The sequence below is a fragment of the Mastomys coucha genome, unplaced genomic scaffold (assembly GCF_008632895.1).
Source record: "Mastomys coucha isolate ucsf_1 unplaced genomic scaffold, UCSF_Mcou_1 pScaffold16, whole genome shotgun sequence".
In the NCBI taxonomy this organism is placed as follows: Eukaryota; Metazoa; Chordata; class Mammalia; order Rodentia; family Muridae; genus Mastomys; species Mastomys coucha.
The window spans coordinates 41,076,757-41,089,772 of NW_022196898.1; the positions used below are offsets into that span (position 1 = coordinate 41,076,757).

The following is a 13,016-nucleotide window of genomic DNA, read 5'->3' on the forward strand; positions in this document are numbered from 1 at the left end:
TGAATAGGACTGCCCAAACAATAAGGCCAAAAACTTTCAAGTGGGACCACCTAAAACTTAAAAGTTTCTATACAGCTAAAGAAATATTAGGTGAAGCAGAATCCCAAAGAATGAGAGAGAATTATTTCCATCTATACATCTGACAGCAGATTAATAAAGATGGATCTCAAAAAAATTGTCAAAAGAAAAAAAAGAAAAGAAAACAACCAGCAACAATAACAACAAACTAGTGAGCTATTGAAAAAAAATGGGCCTGGGATCTGAACAGAGAACACTCAAAGGACCAAGTTTATTTAATTAATTATTGAATTAATTAATTATTTAATTAAAAGCCAAGAAATGTTTTTAAAAATGTTCACCATCCCTAGAAAGTCGTGAAATGCAATAAAAATAACTTAATGATTTTTGTCTTACCTCAGCATGGCAAAGATTAAAAGCACAAATGACAAAAAGTGCTGGAAGCAATGTCAAGAGAAGGGAACATTTATTTTCTGCTGGTGAGAGTACAAATTGGTGTAGTTGCTATGGTATAGTTGCTATAGTTCTCTATACTCTCTACACAGTATAGAGAACTCTTAAAAGGTTAAAAATAAATGTACCACGTTACCTAGCTACACTGCTCCTTGGTATATGCTCAAAGGACTCCACATTTACAGATATTTGCTTATCATGTTCATTGCCCTCTATTCACAATAGCAAGGAAACGGAAACAATCTAAATGCCCTGCAACTGATAAATGTATAATGAAAATGTGATACATATGCACTTTGGAATGCTACTTATCTATAAAGAAAAATGAAGTAATGAACTTCTCAAATAAATTATGGAACCAGAAAACTTCATATTGAGTGAAGTAACCCAGACACAGAAAGACAAACATTTCATGTTCTCTCTCATCTGACACTCTTAACTCCAAATCTTCAAATGTTAGTTCATATCCTGGAGTAACTGTAGGAACCAGGAAAGTGAAAATGTACTATTTCTAGGGTGTGGAAATGGGGAAGTACTAGAGAGCTGACTAGTAGGATATATGTGATGAGAATTGGAAATGGGAAAATATAAGGTACTTAAATTAGGGAGTGGAAGAGAGAGATACATAAAGAAGAAGGGGATGGAGACGAGGACCATAAAATAACAGCAAGAATGTCTGAAACAGTCACAAAGAATCATAATATTAACTACCTAAAAATTTATAATACATGTTAATCTGTGTACGTACACACATATAAACCATAATATATATGTGTATATATATATATATATATACACATATATATGTATGTATAAAATATGGTTTAAATAAAAATTTCTCCCCTGGACTGACAATATTTCCTCCAAAAACCAAAACCACCTAACGAATATCCTAATGCCTAGCATGAGAAACTCTCTTTTGAGTTGCTGACCCAAGGTTTTCCAAGAGACTCTCCAAATACATAGCCAATTGCTATTTGGTAGCCAATCAAAGGTAGAGAGTGCATCTCTACTGCTGAAGACAGCACTCACTACAGAAAACAGGGCCTAGAGGCTGGAACTAACCTGAATACCTGCTACTTGAAGACTAGCTTTCACAGAGCCCAAAAGCTGTCTGCAAGCCTCCAAAGTAGGAAAGCATCCAATAGTCCTACACAGCTCTGATGCTGAAGAACCACAAAAATAATCAGTATGGTACAATAACCCTAAGGGTACAGTAGCGGCATGTATACCTTAAATGGTAACAAACAGCTCTCTAATTGCACTTAAGATCTGCCCAACTAGAGAGAAATCAGGTCTGATACCGGAAACCTACACAACTACCCGAGGATAGTGATGTCATGGATCTTGGAGGAGTACCTAAAACTACTACTCTCCTCAACCAGCATAATCCCTAGCTACTCTCTAAATGTATGCTCTTATACCCACAGCTAAGAATAGTAGCCTTCATCAAGGCTGTTTCTCTTTACAGTCGACAGATCACTAAGCAAAACCACAACCAATCAAAACGCAGAGTTGTGGAGCCAATTCCCAATGAATACATCTAGAATACAGTTTCTGTGCCCTAAAGCACAGGGATCATTGTCGAAAAGGAGGGGTGATTGTAAGAGCTAAAGGAACAAGGAGTTTGGGGTGAGACTGTGTTTTCTAGAAATGTCAGAAGCTACATATATGAAGACTGAACAACAGGACTGTCTAAACATGAGTTGAACAAAGACAACAACACAATAGCAGACAAGCTAATGTGGGGGGTGTGGCGGGGGAGCCCATGAGTCCTTAATCCTATTCAAAGATTTGCAAGTAATTGAAGGAGTGAGAGAGTGGACTACTAGTCTCCCCTAGGGAAAAGCATAACAATGGTTAGTCAGCACCAATGTAAACTGAAAGCATGAGAGGTGGGGGAGGGAGAGAGGGAGGGAGGGAAAGGGACTGAGGAGACAAAGAGAAAACAGTGCTTCAAACAAGTGATGTTTGTAATCACATAGCACTCACATAAATTGCCTATATGCCGTATATTAAGGAAAGAACCATTCTTAGTGCAGATTAAGCTGACCCTGCCTTAGACCTTAGAGCATGAAACAGGCTCTGACACTGACAAGTAATTACAACACTTGTATAGTCATAATGATTTTAGGAAAATTTAGAAAGCTATGAAACTTTCAAAGACACAGCACTCATCTCAAAGGGGTTAAGATATAATTTATTTTGGAGTGGCTTGGGAACACAGATTCAGGTACCATTGAGCAAACAGTTTAATGATGTTTCTATAATAACAACAAGGAATATCGTTAATGAAGGCATGTGGAACGATCAGGTAGGTACAGAAAAGTAGGGGAAACTCCTTTGGCCTCAGATATTGTCAGGAATCATTGATTGGTGGAAGCTAGTAGTTTGTTGCTATGTAAGGGTCCATGATTCATGGGAAAATGATACCCTGGATTCAAATAGTATGTAAACGCAGAGTATTTTATTGTGCAGAAGTCTGGCATGTTGGGGTGTCCCATTACCAGAATAGAGAGACAACCAAGTGAGTATGCAGGCCTAATTTAAAGCACATAGGGAATTCCATGGTTGGTGACCTCTATGTTAATTTGTTGGGTCCAGTTCTATGGACATTCCATTACCAAGGTGCCAAGGCTTGAAACTTGCGAGGGAAGTCTGGAAACTGCTGCTGAGGAAGTAACTAAGGGAGTCTGGAAACTGCTGCTGACCTCAGGCCAAATGGTGGGGCAGCTTCTGAGTCCTGGACTTGCATGGAACTGCCCAGTTCTTGGAAACAGATTTAGGCCTGGTCTCCTTAACTGCCAATTTGAATCCTGCCATGGAATCAGCCCAGCCTTCTCATATATATCCCAAGAGGTCTCACCTGTTAGTCAGAGGCTATTCTGTAAGGCACAGAGGTGGTAATAGAATGGCTATTAAGGGAATTAAAGATGGCCCAGTGTAAATTATAATCAAGCCCTGGACGGGCAAGATTCCAACTGCTCCACATTCGTTAGCCTAATGAGTTAATTGACTCTACAGAAGGTTCAGTGTGAGGTGTAATTCTTCCTAGGGGCATTTATTTTTAATAATAGTATGCATAGGTGTTAATTAACCAATGCCTTAGAATTTTCAAGAAAAAAATTCTCTAGGGGTATTTTCTCTATGAAGCAAGGATGGAGAAACAGAGTGGGGAAAGGCATTTAGCATTGCAGCTTTAATTGAACCTACAGTAAGTTAGGGACAGTGTTGTACTCACAGTAAGAAGGCATCTGTCAACACTGAAGGGGAAGGAAATGCTTGAGGAGACCAGCTTCTGTGAGGACAAAGGTCAGAAACTAGTATCTGAACAGGCAGCTCAAAGGACAATTGGACTGTCAAGTTTATGGATATATTAACTGTTTCCTTCATGTTTGGTTAAATCCTGTGACTGGAATGAGATGTGTTCTTATAGAATATGCTACACTTTATAACTTACTATGTCACCTGAGAGATTAGCTAGGATCCCAGTATTATGAAATCCTAGCATAAAGCCTGAGCCTTTGGAGAAGGGTATAATATAAATGTCCCTCCCATTTGTGACTGTACATGTCACTGACAGTCTCTGCACTTTGACCAGTTGTGAGCTTCTGCATTAACTAAAGGAATATATTTTATAGATAAGATTTTTTTTTTGGTTTTTTTTTTTTTTTTTTTTGAGACAGGGTTTCTCTGTGTAACCTTGGCTGTCCTGGAACTCACACTGTAGACCAGGCTGGCCTCGAACTCAGAAATCCGCCTGCCTCTACCTCCCAAGTACTGGGATTAAAGGCACTGCCTGGCTATAAATAAGATTTTAATCAAACATTCACAACACAACTTGAGCCTTTTGTCTCTTATTTCTGCCAGCACCTTCCACAGAAGTAATTACCTGAGTATTATAGTGGAGTTATAAGAAATACTAGATAAAGCCTGGAGTATACAGTTATGTATATAATCGTGAATTATTAAATATTTTGAGTAATATTATCATGACTTTACAGTTTATAAATAGCCAATCCGTGTTTATTAGGTCATCCTCACAGATGACACATTCTGAGACACTCATATAGACGTATGTCAGTCAGCTTTAAGTCCTCTGATTACAACCTTTGGTTGGATTTTCCCAGTGGGACTTAGTTATGGGGAAGTATCCTGGATGTCATTGTCTTGGCTCAGAATGGGGACCAGTTCCTGATTCCTGGAATGATGTGGAGAAGAAGTCATCTAATTCAAGCTTCACTCTTGAGATAGGTAAAGATATGACAGTTTCCTGAACTTGATGAGTGGGTCAAAAGAATGGCTGACCCCATGTTCTAAATACTAGCTACTAATGGAAATGAGATCACCTCACAAGTATCTTATCTTGCCAAGGCTGCCCTAGCTCAAGTATTCATTCTGTCTGTCCTCTACATTGCGATTGTTTCACCTTCTTACTCTGTAGGAATAAGGAAGGAAACAGAGAAGAAGGGAGCAATCTCACTCTGACTTATTTCACACACAAACTTCCCAGTTGCCTCTTTTTTGAGCTACTAACCAACAAAATCATGAATTTAGATTCCCCAACTACAAATATTTCTTATAAGATTAATCTTTAGTCATCATTCTAAAACTAAACATAATTAGTAGTCTTAATAGATAACAAGATATCAAAAAATTTAAAATAAACACCAGTAGGAAAAATATCAACTGGTTTACAAAAGACAAAGTTTGCTCTCTCTCACATACATATTCAACAGTACACATACTCCCACACAAAACTGCTTTTCTTCAATGTTGCTGTTCACCATTGTTAATAGTCAAATAAATACAAAGAGAACAATAAAGCTTCCTGTATTTGGAGGTATGATGTCAGATTCCAGTCCATATTTCAAAATAACAATAATTAATAACAACACACTGCCCATTTGGGATGTGTAAGAGTTTGTAATAACATAATATTTTAGGGTGATAATACGAAATAGTGCAACTGTTCTAGAAGGCAGTATGTGTTAAATGATGTGTAGCAAACATATTCAAAACATGCACATCTCCTTTTATGTAATAGTTGAACTTCTATGCATCTAAACAAGAAACAGGTTTTTTTTTTTTTTTTGGTTTTTTGAGACAGGGTTTCTCTGTGTAGCCCTGGCTGTCCTGGAACTCACTCTGTAGACCAGGCTGGCCTCGAACTCAGAAATCTACCTGTCTGTGCTTCCCAAGTGCTGGGATTAAAGGCGTGCGCCACCACTGCCCGGCAAGAAACAATTTTTATATAAGATATATAAATTCACAAGAATAGTTTATAGATAAAATCAAAGGTCAGCAAGGTCATGAAATGAACATAAACATACAGGGCCTTGAAGATGACTTAGTGAGAAAAGGCACTTATCACGCAAGCCTGAAAACTTACATTGATCCCTGGAATCTGTGATAGACGGAAAGAACAAACTCCTAAATGTTTTCAGACCATATGCAGTTGTATATACTCTTCATTCATATTCATATATGTAAATGGGTGTTTTAAAAGGCTTAACATATAACATGCACATTACTCTCAGTGACATCAGCCATGCTATAGAAAAACTTTCTTGATAAAAGAACCATCAAAGAATGACAAGGAAAATTTTCCTTAGTAATATTAAGAGCTAAGTATTTGAATAAACTAAGAGTATAACACTTCCATGAGCTGTGTCTATTCAATAAGGAAACTTAAGAGTTATCACATAAACCAGGTGACACAAGTTGCAGCACCAGGAATGGACCAAGCAGACATTATACGAGACTTGATATCAGGACCTCTGAAGAATCTAACATCCTTGGAGGAATGCATAATCTCAATTTAGCTTTGGAGACAAACAGGTTACCAGGCATTCCACAACACTTCTTACAAGAGGTTCAAGTCATAAAAAATTTTTGGAAAGATCATAAAATTTCATCCATGGAAGAAATCGAAGAGTCAGGTTAACAAAGCACAAGAGAATTTGCACTAGATTATGAACCTTGAATATAGGGGTTCAGGTGACAGCATCTGCCTTAGATGTGCATGAGCATGTGAATGCCCATGTGCTTAAGTGAATTCAAGAGTGCAGGTACTTCTGGAGGCATCAGATCATTTGGAGCTATAGCTACAAACAATTGTGACTGCTCAACATGAGTGTGTTCTCAAAAACTAAGCCATCCTCCAGCCTCGTGCCTTTAATTCTTGATGATGAGCATATCTGTCCCACTCTTGTTGCTACTGTCCTTATTTGCTTCCATCAGAACCCTGTTTACTCAGCCTTCTAATACAGACTGAAGACCAGAAACTCCAAGGAGCTTAGTCCTCCAGTGTCCTATGGGCACTATCGAGTTATCCAGCCACCACGTTCTGAGGCTCTTTAGTTGCAGACAGTTGTTGTTAAACTACCCAACCCATACAGGTAAGATAATCTGATAAATTCCCTTTTATAATATATGTTAATTCTATCAGTTCTGTTCCTCCACATATCCCTTGTGAGATCAAAACAGGAAAAGTATTCCTTTCAGATTACGACTTCCATTTACAGTTAAGAAAAAGTTCCTGTTTGCCCTATGTTTGTTTGACCCATCCACTCTGGATGGACAGCAAATATGTTAAAATGTGTTCTTGACCCTGATTGGGTCTGATAAAATGCCGTGAATTGTGGGTTTTGCCTTTTTAAGCCTCTGCAAGATGTGACTCCTGGTCATTTTTCTGGCAATCCAGAAATTGACCTGGTTAGAGAGTCCATCAGTCTGGCCAGCGTTTAATTAAAGCTTTCTTTAATTTTGGCTTTAAATGTGGTAATGGCCTTATTCTCAACTGGTGGGACTAACACCCTGACTTAAGAGATCTTTCTTCCTTTAACTGGTTTTCTCTAAAATATTTGATAAAAACTGTAAGAGTAACTAATGCCATGCTTCTCCCAAGTAAGTTCTTGTGACTAGGGTAGCATGTAGAAAAACGGTCTCAGGGCACCTTAGATGAGTAGATATAGGCCTTTTAGACTAACATGACTTATGTTGACTTTGAGCTCTGCCCTCAGCAGAGGAGACAGGTTCTGGGCATTAGAAGAAGGACCCCCTGCTTCTACATGGCTCCTGTGACACATTATGTCCAGAATTCCTGCCCCACTACATGGTAGCAGCTGGGTGGGTCAGGCAAAGTAGGTGCTGCAAACATGGAATAGGAAACAGAATGGCGAAATAGTTGTTTCTACCATTGATTACATCATCTCTGGGGTGCCTGCCCTTTTGTTTCTTTCTTGGAGTTTAGTGTCCATCTTTTCTTATCTTCCTTCTTCAGTCTTGCTTCATTATCACCAGGCTTCTAGGTTTGAACAAAGAAACATACATTACTTTAGGGCAGTGGTTCTTAACCTTTGGGTCAAATATCCTCTGGAGGTCAAATGACTCTTTCACAGGGATCATTCAAGACTATTGGAAACAGACATTAACATTATAATTTATAACAGTAACACAATTACAGTTATGAAGTAGGAACAAAAATAATTTTATGGTTGCTGGTCACTACAACATGAGGGACTATATTAAAGTGTCACAGCATCAGGGAGGTTGAGAACCACTGTGCTAGGAGTTTGTATGTATGTACCATTTTATTCTCTGAAGGATCATCTATCTATCATCTATCTACCTATTTATCTCTCCCCTCCCCCCATGTGTGTGTGTGTATATGTGTGTGTGTATGTGTGTGTTTGTGTGCACACGCATGCTCATGTGCATGTTTTTCAAATGTATCATGTTCATTAGATATAAATTACAGGGAACAGAAATCCCCAAAGTCTTCCTTTTATGACAGCTTGACTTGGAAAATTTTCCTAGATGTCAGGTTTGAAACTCTGGGGCCAGACATACTCAGACACTACACTACTTCTAGTGCCACATATATAAAGCTAGTAAAGATTCCTTAACTTTTCTCACTCAGGTTCTTCAACTATAAAATATGGATTTTAATAACCTTCATTTCATGAATTTCAGACTATTGAATTAGCTAATTTAATACTGATCAAATGGTTTCATGCACAATTTTTCCATTCTGAAAGTTATCATCATCATCATCATCATCATCATCATCATCACCATCATCATCATCATCATCATCATCATCATCACCATCATCATCATCACCATTATACTTAATTACTCTAGAGGAGCATGTAGACTTTACTGTAATGTGCATAGTCTACTTTTCCACAGAACAATAGAGTACTATTTCTTTTCCATGTCTCAGGCTACCCAGTATAATGCCCCCATCTAGCAGAAATGTATAACACCCCAGAGACTTGTCCCAGTGATGCCTGGCTGTCACTTTTTTTACTCCTTAGGTGGTTACAAAAGCAACTACACAGAATGACAATGTCCGGCCTCACTGGGATGAGTCTACCCAGGACCAGAGCTCATGATCTTGAGGTCACGTGGTCAAGGATTATCCTGGATATGATGTCAAATAGAGGTCTATTTATCAACTTGACTAACATCTGAATTTTAAAAAGTTTTCAGTATATTGACCTCTGGTAAACATTGATCGTCTTGTCTCAGCAATTTAAAAGCCTTGAGTTTAAGGCAATAACAATACAATGAACAAAATTAAACCTTTCCAGATCTTTTTATATAAAAAAAAGAGAATCATAGTCTACCGAGAAAGACTGAATTTTTATTTTGTGAGGTGTTCCACTCACTGCCGATGCCATGCATTGTGTAAGCTACTAGAAATTCTGCCACAGTAATAAGGACCACAGTAGAGCAAAATATATAATGCTAGAGAACATATATATGTACCCAGATGAGGATAATAACACCAATAGGCATGTGTGGTAGACTACTCCTTACTGTATGCAAGAAAGGGTGAGTGAACAGTCACTATACCCTAAAAGATGGTTATCTGAACCACATTCCTAACCCAGGCTTCAGATGCTCAGAGTATTGTGGAATGAAAATTACCACCACTGACATGTAGGGATGATGCTGGTCAAAATAATTAGAGTCTTGAGAAGATGAGCAGGAAAGACTTTATTATTCTTTAAGAAAGAACACAAGTAACCCCTCTGTAGGCAGGGTTGGGATTCTGAACTTTCCATATGATTTCAGCATCCCAGAGCCCAGAACAGGAGTATAGAATAACCAGTCTTCAACATGTGTCTTCCTTCTCTACTGCTTGTCTGAGGTCCTCATGGCAAAGGTAGGGAGCAGCCCCAGACTGATGGCTACCAACACAGCTGATACTACCTCTGCTGCCACAACAGCTACTGCTGCCACCACTGCTACAACATCCAGAGCAGTGGAGATGGCATAACTGTGATGATGGACAGAGTAAAAGATATAGCTGAGAAAAAAATAGGTGTGTATCCATAAAGCAACAGTAATACCAATGGGCAACATATGGGATAGATTGGCCATCACTGTATGAAGTAAAGGTGAATAAGGAGCAACTGTCCACACCCTGTGAGTTAACCTGTTACCATTCCACACAGTCCAAGGCTTCATAGTCATCATTGGAACAACTGAACCTTGATTGGCAAAGCTGAGCTATAAGAGGCTTGTAATCAAATGATCATGAGTCTGGAGAAGATTGTTATGGAAGCACTTTATTATTTTGTCCCCAAGAAGACAAACCCTTCAATAGGGCACATTCAAAACATCTCACAAGATTACAGCATCTTAAAGCCCAGGACACAGAAGGCAGCAGGGAAGAAGAACAGGCCAGGGAAGGTTCGATGAACATGGCTTCCTCCTGAATGGCTTCTTTAAGTGTTAGTTGCTCAGGTCAGCAGCAGCCCCCAGACTGCTGGCTCCCGCCACAGCTGCTGCCACAGCAGCCACTGCTGCCACCACTGCTGCCACAGCAGCCACTGCTGCCACTACTGCTGCCACAGCAGCCACTGCTGCCACCACTGCTGCCACAGCAGCCACTGCTGCCACCACTGCTGCCACAGCAGCCACTGCTGCCACCACTGCTACAGCATCCAGAGCTGTGGCGATGGCGACGGAGAGATCTGCGGGGTCTGTGGTGGCTCAGGCAACAGCCTCCACCCCCAGAGCTGCAGCATCCACCAGAGCTGGAGCCACAACAGCCTCCAGAACTGGAGCCACAGCAGGAAGACACAGGGGGGCATTTGGGAGGACATTTAGGGGGACATTTAGGGGGGCACTTTGGGGTCTGGCACTTGGGAGGACATTTGGGAGGGGGCTGGCACTGCTGCTGGTTCTGTTGGCAGGACATCTCTGCTGGTGAATGCTCTGGAACTGTGGGAGAATCACAATGCAAGTTACACCAGAATCCTGGGGCCATCCTGTCTACCTGTAAATATCACTGATAGTCATAGAATATCTATATTCCTTAGGTTGGTTGGTTTGTTTGTTTGTTTTTTAAGACAGGGTTTCTCTTTGTAGCCCTAGCTGTCCTGGAACTCACTCTGTAGACCAGGCTGGCCTTGAACTCAGAAATCATCCTGCCTCTGCCTCCTAAGTGCTGGCATTAAGGTTGTGCACCACCACCACCTAGCCCTTAGTTTTATTTTTAACAGACCCCAAATCCTTTTGTAGTACTGGCCTGTAGAGTCAATTTATCTTGCAAACTTTGACAGAAAAAAATTCGTTCTTAAATTTTAAAAAATACATTCTCCTATAACACCCTGCAAGTTGAGAGATTTCATAGTCTGGAGGCATATTCAGAATAATTTCCTCTTTCATTTAATTTCTCTGAATGACATCTTTTAGAATGCCACTGGGCTTGATATATATATCTATTGTACATCATATGGTGATTCTTATGAGAGTTCCATGAATTCTTGTAGCTTCCCAAACTGATGAGGATAATGACATCAGAGAAGGAAATAAAAATTATTGATCAGTGTTCCAACTCCATTTAGTAAAAGACCTAACTTATCCATCCCTGAAGCCATGAACTAGGTCCTGTTCATCATTTCAGGCAAGTCTAAAATCATGTCAGCACCCAATGCTGACTTGTACTATTACATACAAAATAGTTCTTGTACTATTATGACTTAAAAATTCTGAGCAGCCTGTGATCAAATTACAGATTTATGACTCTGGGTGTTCCAAGCCCAAATATCCCTTGGTGCCCTGTCCTCACTGTTAGTCTTGCTTTCCAGGTTTTTCCAGGGAAGAAGGAGCTATCAAGATCCACAGCTTTGTGTATTTCAGGTTTTCATCATGAGCCCCTCCCCACCGGAGGACAGAATATCCACTCTGGATTCTTCGGTCAGAGGTACCAAATTCCTTCTCATACCTCCCATGAGTTTTAGAGTCCCTTTGACTCTATCACTGCTACCGAGCCTTCGTTTTCCCATGTTGCTCTATGCTCTGCTAACATGGCTCTGAACTGTGTAGCTTTACCCAGCTCTTTTCCACTTGCCACCCCTCCCTCTTAGCTTCCCTCTAGTATAGGCCATGTTCCCAATCCCAATGGACACTCACCAAGATTACAGGTGCACAGGATCTGTGGACACCTCAGAAGGTGAATGAATGGAGATGCTCTGTCTCTCAGCCCTTTTATTCTGATCCATGGCTCTGCCCAAATCTGTGAGACAGTGGTTGGGCATGAGAGGCCTTGCCTACGCTCACATGATCTTCTGAGTAGTGATGAACAGATAGGTGTTCCTCACCAGCCTTCCTCTGTGGAACTCATGGATGCTGCATCCAGCTTGGATGATGATGTAGACATGAGGTGAGGAAATAGATTCCTGTCAACCTCAATCTTCCATACGTAAAGGATCCATGAGAGTATCTCATTGCTCAGGTGATCACTTTGCTTCTCTTTCTGAAATGATCCACACTCCAAGTTTCAGGTTTAGGGTAGAAATCTGTGATTTTGCGTCTTTCTTCCTCCAACTTGCTTATTATTTTATATTTATATAATATTTTATGTTGAGAGTAGATTCTTCTCTTCTCTTTGTCTCACTTGTACCACTATCATTAGTTTCATTTGTTCTTATGGAAAGTTTCACTTTAAATTTCATGTCACATATACATATACAGCTTTTTTTGTCTATATCTAATTGAGGAATGAAAACATGAGAGAATACACATAATATTCTTTCTGCAACTGCCTTAATTCAGCTGATAGAATTATCTTCAGTTATTTCTATTTCTCTGAAAATAACTTGCTTCTTTTGGAGAAAAAAAAAACAATTGTACCACATATTTTCTTAATCCATTCCTCTATTGCTAGATATGTAAATTTGTTCTGTAATTTTTCTATGGTGAAGACACATGACAGTGATATACAAGTATCTGCGCTATGTTGGCTTGGTGCTTGGTGTTCTTTGAGTAAATGTTCACAAGTATATAACTAGATATAATATATCCCTTTTTCATAATTACTAGTGTTACCTCTGGAGTAAGATAGAAACTCAGTATAGTTTGGATTTGGATTTTTGTTTCTTCTATGGCTATCAAACTTGCTTTTTTCAAATGTATGGAAGCCATTTGTATTTCTATTTCTGGGAAATATCTATTAATTTCAGCAGCCCATTTCTTGAGTTAGCTTAGTTCTTTATACTTCATAGATATCAATCCTCTGTCGG

At 39.5% G+C, this 13,016-nt stretch overlaps 1 protein-coding gene across 1 annotated transcript; it reads right to left on the reverse strand.

Moving 5' to 3' along the window:
• Positions 1-10,035: 10,035 nt before the first annotated feature.
• LOC116093340 (late cornified envelope protein 1D-like) lies at positions 10,036-11,993 on the reverse strand. The gene is made up of 2 exons (XM_031374673.1): positions 11,908-11,993; positions 10,036-10,713 (listed from the first exon to the last, which is right to left on the reverse strand). The coding sequence occupies exon 2, from the start codon at positions 10,688-10,690 to the stop codon at positions 10,235-10,237; it is 456 nt and encodes a 151-aa protein (XP_031230533.1). The 5' UTR covers positions 10,691-10,713; positions 11,908-11,993; the 3' UTR covers positions 10,036-10,234.
• Between the last annotated feature and the right edge of the window lie 1,023 nt (positions 11,994-13,016).